Source organism: Carassius auratus, chromosome 10 (assembly GCF_003368295.1).
Source record: "Carassius auratus strain Wakin chromosome 10, ASM336829v1, whole genome shotgun sequence".
NCBI classification, from domain to species: Eukaryota; Metazoa; Chordata; class Actinopteri; order Cypriniformes; family Cyprinidae; genus Carassius; species Carassius auratus.
The window spans coordinates 8458612-8475228 of NC_039252.1; the positions used below are offsets into that span (position 1 = coordinate 8458612).

General features: G+C 36.6%; 1 protein-coding gene and 1 long non-coding RNA gene across 3 annotated transcripts in view; one reads left to right on the forward strand and one right to left on the reverse strand.

Annotated features, from left to right (window-relative positions):
* Positions 1–16617, forward strand: part of LOC113109716 (leucine-rich repeat transmembrane neuronal protein 4-like) — a 53477-nt gene that overhangs the window by 11983 nt on the left and 24877 nt on the right. The window contains exon 2 of one of the 2 annotated variants that reach the window (XR_003293006.1): positions 4669–6381. Coding sequence is in view for 1 of the 2 variants with exons in the window: in XM_026273460.1 (XP_026129245.1) it covers positions 4669–6314 (1646 nt within the window). In the remaining variant the exon portion in view is untranslated. The remainder of the gene's footprint in view (positions 1–4668; positions 6382–16617) is intronic. The other variant, XM_026273460.1, reaches the window with a different exon arrangement.
* LOC113109719 (uncharacterized) lies at positions 12730–13807 on the reverse strand. Its single transcript, XR_003293008.1, has 3 exons — positions 13648–13807; positions 13212–13365; positions 12730–12993 (listed from the first exon to the last, which is right to left on the reverse strand). It is a non-coding gene; the product is annotated as an uncharacterized LOC113109719 (long non-coding RNA).

Here is a 16617-nt window from a genome sequence, read left to right on the forward strand (position 1 = left end):
TCCTTTTTTTTAACAGAGGGACTTTGCGGGGGATTCTTGAAAATAGATTAGCTTCACACAGACGTCTTCTAACTGTCACAGTACTTACAGGTAACTCCAGACTGTCTTTGATCATCCTGGAGGTGATCATTGGCTGAGCCTTTGCCATTCTGGTTATTCTTCTATCCATTTTGATGGTTGTCTTCCGTTTTCTTCCACGTCTCTCTGGTTTTGCTCTCCATTTTAAGGCATTGGAGATCATTTTAGCTGAACAGCCTATCATTTTTTGCACCTCTTTATAGGTTTTCCCCTCTCTAATCAACTTTTTAATCAAAGTACGCTGTTCTTCTGAACAATGTCTTGAACGACCCATTTTCCTCAGCTTTCAAATGCATGTTCAACAAGTGTTGGCTTCATCCTTAAATAGGGGCCACCTGATTCACACCTGTTTCTTCACAAAATTGATGACCTCAGTGATTGAATGCCACACTGCTATTTTTTTGAACACACCCCTTTCAACTAATTCAACTAATTGCCCAATTGCACAGCCTTAAGAGCGTGCATATCATGAATGCTGGGTCTCATTTGTTTTCTGAGAATCTACTGAACCTACTGGTAACTTGTTTGCCATGTAGCAATAAAAAAATATACGAAAAACCTTGATTATTCTGGTTAGTCACATTGTACTGCTATTATTTTGAACAATACTGTATATATATATATATATATATATATATATATATATATATATATATATATATATATATATATATATATTGTTCTCTCTCTTTTTCATTTAATAAAATATATATTTATTTGGTGAGTAGCCATCATGTACAATCAGCTTCTCACAAATCTGCAATACACTAAAATAAAAAAAAAATCCTATCAATGACCATTTTTCTTAACTACTATTACCATTAAAGTGATAGTTCACCCAAAAATGAAAATTCTGCCATTACTTCTTAACCCTCATGCTGGTTCAGATACATAAGACCTTCATTCATTTTCATCTCAAATTAAGATATTTTGAAAGAAATCTGAGAGCTTTCTGACCCTGCATAGACAGCAATGCACCTGACATGTTCAAGGACCGGAAAGGTAGTAATGGCATTGTTTAAACATCTTTTTTTATTATTATCATTGTTTCATAAATATGATAAAATACAATAGAAGGAAAAATGACAGCAGACATAATAGAAGGTAACAAAACGACAACAACAATAAAAACGGACAGATGCATAGCAACAGAGAGAGATAGATATAGACACATTTGTTATGACATTGAGTGCTTAGAAATATTTCCAGTGGATTTGGTTAATGCAGAGAAGAGAGAGAGAGAGAGAGAGAGAGAGAGAGAGAGAAAGGATTAAAAAATGAAGCAGAAGGATCACAAACAATGATGTATGGAATATATTGTTTCAAAAAAGAGGATTATTAAATATTAGAGATGATGACAGACAGGAGATACATTTCCTCACTTGAATATTTATATTAAGTTAAAAAAAAAATTAATTATTGTTGCCATTGGTGTTGCGTTGATGTTCTTTAAAAACAAGAAAAAAACAAGCAAACAAATAATAAAAAAATAAATTTCAATGAATGGGGGGTCTAAATAATTACAAAGCAATGGATGTTGAGATGAGAGAGAGAGAGAAGGGAGAGAGAGGAAAGTTAAATTAAAAATGGATTATTTAATTATATAAAGGATATAAAGAAAGGGAGGTGGAGTATGTGGAATGATGATGGAAGGGGGAGAGAAATATTGAGATACCGATGGTTTGACAAACTGATGATGGAGAGAGATGGAGAAAGGCATAGTTTAAATACCATTCAACCGTAATGTTATGAAGCTATGAGAATACAAAGAAAACAAAAATAAGAACTTTATTCAACAATTACAGTGGACAAAAACTATTTAAATATGCATTGTGTGAATTTGAATTATTGACAAGTGTCATTTAATAAAACTGAATATTAATAATATAGTTCCGAATTAATTTCTTTAAACTTGAATATTTAACATTTTAAATGTAACACAATTAAAGTTTTAGTTTTATATACATGTATTTTCAAAAAGCATGTTTTGTTTTGAATACTTAGACTGCAAATGTCCCATTTTATATAATACAGCTTCAAGTTTTCAAGATAAAGAGGACATTCAGAACTTTAAATGTAATATTCTAAAATTCAACAAAGCATTTTGGCCAACTAGTAGTTTTCTGGCATGAGCGTAGGGTGCAAGATCTACCTGATCATGAATCGGCCAGAAATAGCCTAATCTTAAACATTTATGATTTATATTTATATGTTAGGTTAGCGTTCTCAGCATGTGAAACATCTAAGCCAATAGTTCCAAACCTTTGTACTCCAAGGTCCCCCTCCTCTCCAATACTGCAAACATACTTTACAAAAATGTCACTGCAGATATTCTTGACAACTTAACAGTTCTAAAGCTCAATTATACAGTAACTTTACCAAAAAAAAAGCAAGTCAACCTGCCATAACAAACAAGACCACAGGGAGATGACAAAGGACTGCATAAACCACTATGAGGATCCATTCAGAATCAGTAAACATACCAAAACACAAATGAAAAATGACAACATTCTGAATGTGTGGAAACAGAGCGATTGTTCCTCTTGTCAGAACAAGCTATTTTGGAGCGTTTGATGCCCATATGTACATAAACACCACTGATCCTCACAAACTTCTCCAAAGCACGCAAGCATCCATTCTACAACAATTGCTGTACACTATTTTTGACAACTACATGAATATACAGCACTGTGTTCAATCACATAAGTTAATCTGTGCAACTTTTGTTTGCGAATCAATCAAAAGCACGGCTTCAGCTGCTCCCAAACACGGAATACGTCCAAGTTAGGTGGTGGTTTTATTTATTTTATTTTTTTATTGTAATTGGTCTAAACAGTCTCTGGTGTTTGTTTTAAAGTACTTTTGGTTTGAGAGTGATTAGCATGCCACACAGGATGCAAGCAAAAGCAAAAAATACAGACGAGCCCATTTATTAATCAGTGATAGTCTATTACCTACACTGGATGCGGTGCAGAGCAACACCAGGTCTATTCTGTATGCGATTACAAAGAACTAAACAGGACTGCAGAAAGCATGAACCCACCATACAGCCTATATAAGTTTATGTCTATGATATTGAGTGGAAATAAATGGTCTATACTGTAATCGTGACTCCAAGTTACAGGTGTATCTAAATAATTATTCATGATGCCTTCAGCTAAAAACACAGTCTAACAAACATCAGAGTGGAGTCCTATCACGGAATGAATGCAGCAGAAATAAGAGTTACATATGACGCTACACCATGTCTACACTGGAGGCGAGCGGTGCAGTGCGACACAACAAAAGACAGACATTATAATTAATACTGTCTACACTGAATGCGAAATTCCCAACAGCAAACAGATTCGCCGTTCTATTTCTGACGAAGTACAAGCTCTTTGCAATGGCTGCTTTGTCGCCTCAAGCTTCAAAATACGCCGTGCCGCATCGAGTATAGGGAATATCACTGATTATAATGAATGTTCTACTGTCTACTTTGCTTTCACTCGCATCATGCAGGCTATAGCAGGATGGCATGCTAATCACTTTCACACCAAATGTACTTTAAAACAAACAACAGAGTGCTCAGACAAATGTTTCACATGCTGATTGCTAACCTAACATACAAATATAAATCATAAATGTTTAAGAATCACTTAGACTACCTCTGGGTGATTCATGATCAGGTAGATATTGAACCACACATTCATGCCAGAAAACTACTAATTGGTCAAAATGCTTTGTTCTATTTTTCTGAGATCATCTACTCTTCTATGTGGATGGCCTCTGACCTACTTTCTGTGAGATCTGAATTTCAACGTACTGAATTTTAGAATATTCAATTTATAGTTCCGAATTCCCTCTTCATCTTGAAAACTTGAAGCTGTATTTTTAAAAACAGAATTTTTGCAGGCTAATAATTCAGAGCAAAAAATCTGCTGTTTGAAAATATATGTATATAAAACTAACAATTAAAACTGTTAAATTTCAAATGTTCAATATTAAAGTAAAAACATAAAAAATCTAATTCAAAACTGTGTTAAATGCCACAAAATATTCAGTTTTGTTAAATAACAGTGGCAATAATTAAAATTTACATTATACAAATTCAAATAGTTTTGGCATATTATAAGCACCATAAATGTCCACACTGTATGCATTACACCACAGCATGGTCGTTGCATTGTTGCCTATGCAGGGTCAAAAATTCCATCAAAAAATCTTAAATTGTGACGAAGATGAATGAAGGTCTTTTGGGTTTGGAACAACATGAGGGTGAGCAATTAATGAATTTCTTTCTTTGGGTGAACTATCCCTTTAATTGTTTTGTAAATGACAGCATTCCAGTCCTGGGAGATATTTGACTTGAAATTGTTGTTTCACTTGAATGCTTATTAAATTTCACCAAGATTGCAGATGAGTCAAATAGAAGAGTATCAGACAGTTATGTCAAATTAGATAATGACCTCTTGACCTAAGAAAAATATTATAGGTGTGGATGGTAGCAGCAATTTTATCATGTGAGCCTCGACAGCTGAATATTTTGCTAAGTAAATTGGTCTTCTTGTTGAACATGATAAGCTGATGTTGTGCTCTCTCCCTCTGCAGGTTCTGTTATTTGTGACAAGAGATTAGCGGGCCTCTTCCTCCTTCAAGCCTCCTCCCTCCTGCTGTTCAGTTCAGGGGAAAGGATGTGCCCCTATAGCTGCCGTTGCGAGGGAAAGATTGTCCATTGTGAGTCAGCTGGCTTCCAAGACGTCCCGGAAAATATTTCAGTTAGTTGTCAAGGTCTATCCCTGCGTTACAATGACCTGCACACAATGCTCCCTTACCAGTTTGCCCATCTTAACCAGCTACTGTGGCTGTACCTGGACCACAATCAAATCATGTTTGTGGATAGTCGTGCTTTTCAAGGGGTGCGGCGATTGAAGGAATTGATCTTGAGCTCCAATAGAATTTCACAGCTTCATAATGTCACTTTTCACGGAGTACCTAACCTACGTAGTCTTGACCTCTCCTACAACAAGTTACAGGAGCTGCAGCCAGGACAGTTTTTTGGTCTTCGAAAACTGCAGAATCTGCACTTGCGCTCCAACGGGCTGACAACAATCCCTGTCCGGGCATTTCTAGAGTGCAGAAGCTTGGAGTTTCTAGACTTGAGCTATAACCGGCTTCGGGTTCTTACTCGTACAGCATTCCTGGGTTTGTCTCGACTGATGGAGCTCCACCTGGAGCATAATCAGTTTTCACGAATAAACTTCTTTCTGTTTCCTCGCCTTGCTAACCTTCGTGCCCTGTATCTACAATGGAACCGTATTCGAGCTGTCAACCAAGGCCTTCCATGGAGCTGGTACACCTTGCAAAAGCTTGATATCTCTGGCAATGAGATTCAGGTACTAGATCATGTAGTATTTCAATGCCTCCCCAATCTTCAGGTCCTTAACCTAGAGTCTAACAAACTGGCCAATGTGTCTCAGGAGGTTGTGGCTGCCTGGATTTCCCTAACAACCATTAGCCTTGCAGGCAACATGTGGGATTGCGGACCAGGCATTTGTCCTCTTGTTGTTTGGCTCAAGAATTTCAGAGGCACCAAGGACACTAGTATAATCTGCAGCAGTCCTAAGCACCTTCAAGGAGAGAAGGTAATGGAAGCTTCAAAGACCTACATTGACTGTGATGACTACGAAATTACTGCTCAATCACCTTTGTATCTGCAGACCTTTGATCCAAATTTTGACCTTGCCCTTGAACCGACTGACTCGACAATGGCTCCTACAACACCGCCTCCACCCTTGCCTTCACCTGCCTCTGAGGCGCCATTTCCACCTCCCCATCCTCAACCACCTCAACGCCCCACCTTCCCCAGCCATGCAAATCCAGATCCCAGAGACTCCCATCAATGGACACCCTCATCATCTGACAGCCTATTAGTCACACCAGCTCCTGAGCAAGACAACGTGTCATTTCACAAAGTGGTGATGGGTGGGGTGGCACTGTTCTTCTCAGTGTCCCTTGTCTTGTCTGTAATTTATCTCTCCTGGAAACGTTACCCTGGTGCCACCCGGCTTTTGCAGCAGAGTACAGTGGGCCGTAAGCGGAGGAAAAAGAGTCAGGAGCCAGAACAGAACCTGAGCTCCCAGCTCCAGGAATATTACATGAGCTACAACCCTGCAGCCACACCAGAAGCCTTGGAGGTGCTGGGCAATGGGACAGGTACCTGTACCTGCACCATATCCGGCTCCCGGGAATGTGAGGTATGACATGTGAAAGCAGCCTAAAATCAAATCAGATCAAAACAAATGAACGACTCAGGAAATAGAGGTAATTCTTCATTGTGCATGGTGCAAATTTCCATCAGAGCAAGGGTAAGCACCCTTGACTCCTAAGGTTTTTGAAATGTCTCATTTAGTCTACTTTCCTTGACTCCACTTTTTTAATTAATAGACACAATGTCTTGATATACACTTATTTGGGCATTTCTGGTTGATACCAATAATTATTTATATTTTGAAGCTGTTAAATGTTATATTGGATGATATTAGCTAATGGTTGACATCTAACGTTCAAGATCCAGACGTCTGCATGCTTAAATTGATACCAAACAGTCACATTTATTGAGTGATACCAGTATGACCACAGAAACATTGTGCATCCCTAATGTTGTCATACAATGTAAACCCCTAAACCAGGAGTCAATGGTTTCTTTACCAAAAAGCACTGCCCTGCAGCACACATCTGCATCTTGGTTTTGGCCTCATTATTTCACTTGCGAAAGGCTTATTCATTTTGTTTGTCCTAATGATTATGATTAGTATGCTTTGTGTTTGGGACACTGATATTCACTTGAGAGGCAAAAGGGTTTCTGAAAACCTCTGATTTGATTATTATTATTATTATTTACTTGCAGACAGTCAAAATCCAGCATGTTGCATTGGGAATGGGTTTGCATCATCTAGCTTCTGAGAGTACAGCAGAAAGAACTTTTAAAAAAGACATCTGCCGATAATTAAAATTGCAGCGCAGGATAATGATGTATTCGTTGTCACAACCCATTAGAGCATGCAAAATGGCTCCTACTTTACTCTCTTAATGTCATGTGTTTAAAAGCATCTTTCTCCATGATTGGTTTTTATTCAGCTCTTTTGAAAGATTTTGAAGGCTGCATTTTAATTTGGGATATATTTAATGTGCAAAGCAATGACTGTTATCTTTTAATCATACTGGGATGACATAGGTGATGAAAGGGAGGGAAATAATAAAGTTTGTCACCAACGTTCGTAGTATGAGGTGAACATGCTGTTATAAAACAGTCATGCAAAATCCTATGATGTGGATCTGCTTCAGGTCAGCCAGAAATAGTCTGTAAAAATCTGTAAAAACACAATTTCTGTCTTCCCCCCCCTTTGATGTTGTAAAGAATGTCTCACCGCAAAGAGATCAATCTTATCAATGGACATGCACAGCATGTTTGAACAAAAAAAGGTTTATTTGCCCTTATACAGAGGATCTGTATATGGCAAGGAAGCCAAAATACTCAACTGGAAGTAATCTACTTATTCAAATTAGCTAATGGAAGAAACCAAACATCAGTGAATGAGAAAAGCTATTAAACTCTGTAAATGTTTCGTTTGAGCAATGAAATCACTGAGTTGAATTAATGAGACAATGAACATCCTTAACAGAACAAACAGTAAGAAGTGCTAATACAATACCACACAATACAAGTTTGCTTTTAACAGATGCTTCAGAATTTCAGTACAAGTTTTCAGTGTTATTTTTGAGATTCTGTGTAAAACACCACCTCCATAACAAGGTGGGTGGTTGCATGGCAGATTCATTTGCACCTTGTCAATGCACTTGGTGTTACCCCAAGAAGATATGTCTTGTTTTGAATTGTGAGAAAGCAAGAGAACACTTTATTGATCCCAAAAAGGTATTTCAGTTATTTCAGCAGCTATACTTCTTTCTAAACATATTCATCTGAGAGAGTTGCACACCTTAGTGGCAGCAGGGAAGAAGGCACTGGAGCCCTATGATATGAAAGCTTTCAACCTTCAACCACCACCTGTAGAAGAATGAGGTTTGGTCTTGGACTGAGGTACCTTTCTTAAGACTTGTGCCACTTCCTGCCTAGGTACTGCAACCCCTTCTTATATAAGGAGTTTGTTTTTGCATGCAGGCCAATTCCACCCCAATGTCTTTTCCTTTTTTTTTACTTATTAATTGAAATGCATCAGGCATTAGGATGTCCTCTCACGGATTGACTGCCATGCACAAACAGAACCAAAACAACATAAAATCCAGGCCTGGTCCTCTCTCATCTTGAACTGTCGTCATTCTTTCTTTTATCCTTGCGGGGATCCACCATGGGACTAGAGACTGGAGAGTGGCGCAGGTGTCACTCATTATCGTTTACTCCACCGTCCTCGCTTTGCTCCCACAGCCCTCGCCCCCCGCCCCACTCGTAACAAAGTCATTTTCACAGTGCAGAACCAGAGCCAGAACATCTCAGCCTTAATTTTTTTTAATTGTTTTATTTTACTTGATAAAACCTCTTCTTCCACGCCTCATAGTCCAGTGCCTCCTGGCCCACATCACTTTGATCCAAATATCCATTTATTAATAAAGAGTCTTTCTACAGAATAAAAGAAAACATGATCCAACCTGAATTATTTGGCCAAAATAAAAAATATATAATCGCTGCAGGGTAACCGGTGCATTAGAGCTACTATTAGCATCATAATACAGAAGCCAATTTGTAAGATAAATACTATGCTTTTACTCAAAACTCACTTTAAACACATTATTGAGTGTTTGTAATATCTTCCGGTTGCGATCTAATGCAACCTTTGGTCATGTAATGGTGGTAAAATGTTAATAGGAGCCTTTCATAATCAGCTAATCACTACACCTGCTTAGTATTTCTCTCATAAACATCCTTTATTGTAATGAAAATACCCCAAATTGCATGAAAATCGTATACAAATCACATACTATCATAATCATGTGTTTATTAGCTTATTAAGGGTTAGTTCCCCCCAAAATTAAAATTAGACGTTGTTTTACTCACCCTCAAGGTATCCTAGGTGTAAATGACTTTCTTCTTTTCAGATGAATCCAGTCAGTTATATAAAAATTTGTCCTAGCTCTGAGATATGCTAGTATTGCAAGTTTGTTTATAGGAGCAAAGGAAGCTACTTTTTCTTACTTTAGCGAAGGAAAACCAGTCTCCTCTTGGTTTACATCGAAATAATGATGAGCTTGGAATAGCCAGGACAAATTGTAATATAACTTTGACTGGATTAGTCTGAAAGAAGAAAGTCATACACTTCTAGGATGCGTTGAGGGTGAGTAAAACACAAGCTATTTCAATTTTTGGGTGAATTAACCCTTTAATGTTTCACATACATTTCTCTCGGTTTGTTATATATGAAACAACATGGAAGTTCAACGTGGAAGAGAAGGGGGGTTACAAACACATAATATGAGTGGCGTGAACAGCAAATTATCTTCATCTGAGTCATAACAGCGATAGTGGAAGAGAAAACAGGCAGACAGCACTAGAAGCCGCTAATGCTCATCAGATCACAACATTAAATGGAAAATGAACAGAAATTATGATTCTGTCTAAAGAAATATGAGATAAACTTTTTTTTTTATCAAGTGTGCAAACTTTTGGAATAAAAGCCCTAATGGATGTTGTCCAGTGCAGCTTGCCTCTGTATTGTCAACAGCTTCTGTTAGCGCCTCATAATTTTCTATGCAGGAAAAACTATGTGTTTTATTAAATAAAAACAAGAGCTGTCACAAGTTATTTTAGTCTGTAAAATATCGCACTAAATCCAGCCTTGTTTATTTTATACTTAAACTCTTCTAAACTATACTAACTCAAAAAGTGGTAAACTTAGTCATGTTAGTCATGTATGGAGTAATGTTGCCAGTTATTGCTACAGTAGCAAACAACCCCCCCCCCCCCACAAAACTAATTGCATTAACCAAAATAAATTCAAGATAAATAAATAACTAACCCTGTAACTGTAACTTCCCACTTTAAGTTTCTGAAGCATCAAATTAAGTGAAAAAAACAAAACAAAAAAAACACTCACAATAACTGGATCTGGCAACGTAGCCATGACGTAGTTCTTTATTGCCTAACTTTAGCTTTTTACTTCTACTGATTGTACTTAGGCATTAAAAATCATAAAAGTTTAACTGAATTTGGAGGGTTTTTTTTTTTTTTTTTTTTTTTTTTTTTTGCAGCTTACTTTGCCTTATGCTTAGTCTTTAAGTCTTAGTCCAGGTGCCATCTTCTGGTTGGATGTCTTCATTCTTACAACATCTCATTATGACTCAATAATAAACATACTGTAACCTCAACGAGAACAGTAAAACTTTTAAGGAATGCAGCATTATAAGGAATATAGCAGCATCACTTACTAGATTAAGGTTCTTAGTCTCAGTAAAACTGTTGTTTTTGTTATTGCACCGGTTTCTTGCAATGTTTAATAATACAAGAGCAGGCGTCTATTCTGCTTATGTGAGCACAGTGTTGCTGTGTCGGGTTCAAAGCTTTTCATTTCAGGCCATGCACAGTGGAGGCTATCCCTGTGGATGCTGGTATGACGTGCTGATCATGAGCAGTACCCATGTATCACAGTGGGCTGAAGCTTTTGGTCTGTAATAGAGTCTGCAGTGGCGAGCAGGAAGGGGAGAAGGAATGAAAACCCAGGCAGCTCTTTGGACTTGAATGAGCTTATTCATCTCTTCCTTTCCCACAGAATGCATTAGTAAGATTTACTGTAAATATGCTAGCTGTGAATTTTCACTACGTGAAAATAAATTCACAGTGTGGATGGGGAACATGGTTCAGTTATCTCTGGGATACATTCAGCTGCTCTTTAGGTTCCTGCATGATTTAATAAAATGTGCCGTAGGATTTTTGGTGAAACATTAAGTTAGATTTTGTATTTTGAAGCACAAAGACTGAAATATTCTGCATAAGCTCATCAGAAATGCATGCCTCTAAATAAATGTCAAATGTCAGCAAAAAAAAAAAAAAAGTACCTGCACTATACATATGAATCACCGCAGATTCCAGTTGATACATTTTATATATATATATTTATATATAACACTAGTGGCAGTAAAACTCAGACAACTTTTATTACACTGTTAAAAAATTACTGTAAATTTTACAGTAAAATACTGGCAGCAGGGTTGCCAGCCAGTTACTGTAAATTTTACAGTAGTCGTACTGTAATTTAATTTACAGATTTTTACTGTATTCTCAATTACAGTAAAATTCTGTAAATTAAATTACAGTAAGACTACTGTAAAATTTACAGTAACTGGCTGGCAACCCTGCTGCCAGTATTTTACTGTAAAATTTACAGTAATTTTTTTATATTTTGTATACTGCATTTTTACAAAAAATATATTATATACTGCATTTTTAATACATTGTATATGGCATTTAACAATTATTTAAATAGCAAATGCACACATTCAAGTAGTTTACTGTGCAAAGCAATTTGAAAAAAAGCATGTGTGTATTTGCTATATTTAAAGTATGTAAAATGATAGCATACAATATATTTTTCCTATTGCTGACTTTAACTGCATAAAGTGTTATATAATGCATAACTTAATTCACCAAAAAATACAAAAAATAACATTTTTAAAACCTAAAAAAAAACAGGTCAAAATGTTATATATCACTTTCAAATTTACATAAAAAAATGACATAAAAAGTATATTATTTTGAACATTTTTATTTATTTTAAAATTATTTCATTTTTTTTAAATGGATTTGAAATTTTGGCATGATTTCTTTTTTATTACTTGGAACATATTGGCCATCATGGACCTAGACACAAAGAAATATTCAAACTGCGTTATAACCGAAACATGACCAACATGGTCATATTAAAACAGTTCACCCAAAAGTGAAAATTCTGTCATTTCTCACCCTCATGTCATTCCACACCCTTAAGACCTTTGTTCATCTTCACAACACACATTAAGATATTTTTTATAAAACCTGATGGCCCAGTGATGCCTACATCGCTAGCAAGATCATTTCCTTTTCCAATGCCCAGAAAGGTACTAAAAACATATTTAAAATAGTTAATGTGACTACAGTGGTTCAACCTTAGTGTAATGAAGCAATGAAAATACTTTTTGTGTGGCAAAAAACAAAATAATGACTATTCAACATCTCGTGATGGATGACACTGCTTCATGAAGCTTCGAAGCTTTATTAATCTTTCAGTTCAAATCAGAGCATATCAAACTGCCAAAGTCACATGATTTCAGTAAATGAGGCTTCGTTACGTCATAAGTGTTTTGAAATTTCAATGGTTCATGTGACTTTTGCAGTTTGATACACGTTCTGAGCAAATGATTTGAAACAAAAGTTTCGTAAAGCTTCTAAGCTTCATGAAGCGGTGTTTTGAGACCGCCCATCCCTAGATATGGTGATGGTGGGGGGGGTTGGCAAAAAAAGTATTCTCGTCGCTTTATAATATTTAGGTTGAACAACTGTAGTCACATGAATTGTTTTAAATGTTTTAGAGGCTTTCTGGGCATTGAAAAAATAAATGATCTTGCTAGAAATGCAGGCTTCACTGAGCCACATCTTAATGTGTGTTGTGAGGATGAACGAAGATCTTACGGGTGTGGAACGACATAAGTAATTATTGACTTAATTTTCATTTTTGGGTGAACTAATCCTTTAAAACCACAAAGACATTTTCAGATAGAAAGAATCGACCAACATTGCCAAACAAGTCATACAAAAAAAAGTGATGCATGACTGACCGGAAGGAGCCGCGCACTTGCAGAAGTCATACAAACTTTCCATCAAACAGATAAAAATCAACCAAATAACAATTATGCTCCAGATGAAGTTCAATCCCAGGATTCAAAGTGTGACTAGAAATATTGAAAAGAGCAAAGAGGACAATACATTAGTTATATTACAAAACATAATAATACTTTCAGAAATAAATAGGGGGAGGACAGATACAGTCAGAGACAGATACAGGGATGAGAGGTACAGTCAGAGAGAGACAGAGGGATGAGAGGTACAGTCAAAGGCAGATAGAGAACAATAAAAGGAAGACGCAATCTTGGTGTGTGTGTATCCTTACATTTCAGAAATTCCATTGGAATTTGCACAGAAGAGTGGCAACATGTGGGTTGACTGCCACACATTTTCTTCTGTATCACTTGTCCTGTTTTTATTTCGATGGCACTTTTCCCTTGGCTTTTGATCCTCTCTCTGGATTTATGCCCACAAAGCACCTAAAGGGTCATGAAACAGACAATATGTAATTAAGATCTTTTTTAGGACCTCCAAGAAAGATGGAGATGTCCACTAATAAAAAAAAAAAAAAAACATGTTTAACTCAATAGCTTGCTGGTGTTAAATAGGGAGACAAATATATTCTCTTCTCGAGTTAAGACACATTTTTTTAAAGGCCTCAACAGGAATAACACTTATTACATAACATTATTAAAAGGAATGTTCTGATATAACTTATCTATAAAATGCTGGTTCTGAAGTTGTTAGAATTCAACCATTACCTTTGAACGAACTCCAAGGTACACACTGCTTCCTCCTGATACTCAAGATTAAACTAGTAATAAGCAGCAAACAGAGTGGCAAGGCCGGACAGGAAACTGGGCTGAGTGCCCTCACACACCACCTCGCCTTCAATACTCCGCATCCAGTGCCCACTTTCAAAGTGTCTCCTATAACAATCAATATCACAATAGTAATTAATACCTATACCATTTTATTTATTATTATTATTATTATTATTATTTTGTATTTTACATTTACATTATATACTATATTTAGTAGGGGTGGGATAAAAATTAGATTCTTAAATGTATCGCAATGCATAAGCAGACGATTCTTAATTGATTCACAAATGTCAAAAATCAATTTTCTAAACGTTAATTAATGTAATGTTGACGGAAAGTAAAAGGCGGATCTCTGAAACGCGGAAGTGCATGCCCAGACAGTCAGTCATATTTCTTTTACTGTCTATGGTGTGTATCCAGTGGCGCAGAGCAAGCGTTTTGAGACCTATAACGTTACTTGAGCGTCTTCAGTCCATTTAATGGAAGTTGAGCTTCCATAGTTGTATATGGTTTGTGGTGGATCGATTATGCAGCAAAATGCCTCCTAATGTGAAACAGACTGCAAGCACTTTGTTCTTTTCTTCCTGAACCTTCTGGTTGTTCGTTCATTTGAAATGACTCGAAAAAAGATTCGTTAATTTTGCTGAACGAGACTCAAAAGTCCGATTCGGTAAAATGATCCGAACTTCCCATCACTACAACTGATGATAAGATTCAAGTCATAGACGCAATAAAACAACTCGTTTGTTTATTGGTCAGTGTCGCGCATGATCAGTTCATTTGTTCAAGTGTCACCGCACTGATAAGGTGCCTTTGTGCACCCTGTGCCAAAATACACACAAGATTTGCGTGCCGACATAAATATAGACACATATCTATAAATAGCATATTTAATAATTTCAAGGGAAAAGTATTTGGTCGCCCTAAGGTAATAAATTAGGCTAACTATACAAAGCAGACTTTATATCAAACAGATTTGTTAAAGTTTTCACATTAACGTTCCCTGAAGTTAGCAAAGGCTCAAAAAAAATCTACATCTCACGTTAACCTCTTGGAAAAGCACCACTGAGCATTTATATGACACACATCCTCCGTGAGCGACCCTGACTGACCGCGAGGCTTTAGAAACGCGTTTTATTTCGGCGCCCGTGTTAACAGATGACTGCCTGTGCAAAGTTGTTTTACTTCATAAAATAATCACGACGAAGTGTGCTGATAAACACGAAGTTATCGTGAATATAAACTATAAGCACTGAAACATGTCATTCATAACGAAGGATTCCAGAGATTTTCTGCCAATGGCCGCTATAGCGCCGGGGGATGTGTGAAATCCTACCGCGACCGCGCTACTGAAACCCCGCGCAATTCTGCCTCGCGCCCCGCGGACGGATGATGCTTGAATCTGGGGTTACCAATATAATCCGCGAATGTAGATGCATTCATATACTATAAACTACCAAACAATAAATATAAAAAACTGAAGTCACTTACCACAGTTGTGAATCACTCCTCTTGCCTTTAACGTTAACCTCCTCGACCGTTGATGCGGCTCTGAAGATTTGAAATTTACAGCAAAATTCTGTAAATTTGAGTCAGACCTACACGTGACCCCAGAATGCATTGCAGTTTACAGCAATATGCTGTATTATTAAAAAACAGTCCGGGGCTGTAAAATAATGCTGTAATTTTTACAGCAATTCATTACAGTGTAGTTTTCACACAAAGTATGATTTGCAGGTTCACAGTTTCGATTAATACAGCTTAATTTAACAAATACTTATATGCTGCTGAAAACTTACTTTTGAATGTTAACCTCCCATATCTAGCTTCATATGTGTGGGTTTTTATATTCAGTAAGTTTGTTCAGTAGCTCACGTAGTATAGAGTTCTACTTGAGAGGTGAAGAGCTTGGGTACAAGCATCTGGGATATAGAGTACCATCAAGACAGAGCATTAAAAAAGGCCTTTATTCATGCCTTGGAGTGTGTGAGACATATTATTATGGATGTGTGCACTTTATTTGACGTCTTGTGGACTGTTCAATTGAAACACTCACTCACTGCAATGAAAGACAGAAGCATGGAAAAGCCAGGACAAATTTGAATAATCTGATAGAAAAATAGTGCATTGCTTTTTAATTTACAAGAAAATATTTTTTCAGAAAAGTAATGCTAGTTACTTTGTTTTCCCATTTATTAACTGCCAAGTCTCCTGTCCCCATATTGGGAGAAATTGTAAGTAGAGAGGCGTTGTGTGCGCTGGGTGAACACGATGTAGTTCTAGACTAAATGTGAATGTGCATTAATTCATCCCACTCACAAAAAAACTGATTTAGTATTAATCAAAATTAATTAAAACAATGAAATGTAAACTCAGAATATGACGCAACCTGTAATAATTAAATATGATAAATAACTCAAATGTACCTAATCTCATTGTATTAACTAATGTCTTTACTGCTGACTTTTAAACAAAGTGATGTACAATAGAGGAATATACACAATTTATAACAAAGCCAAGCCAACAGTGCCTTGTTTAATGGAAGCTGTTTCATACAGCTAGTTTATTTTCTGATTTAACAGTCACTCACCCAACCTTTTCCATACATATTTAAGATGAAAATTGCATAGATACACTTGTCTATAATACTTGTTGATAATATAGGGTTATAGGTGGTGTACTGAACTCACTGTACCTCACATCTATTGTGTGTTTAAATTCAGTCCTTGGGAGACAGTCTGCCCAATAACATGCAAGGTCACTGGCATGTTTTTCTCGCTCAAAATCATGGACTACTGAATAAATAGACTACATGAACAAAAGATATAGCTGAGTCAGTAATAAGGACAAATCCTTACAAAAACATGGCCATGATGTGATAAATAGACATTTGCCTTGTCCAAAAAC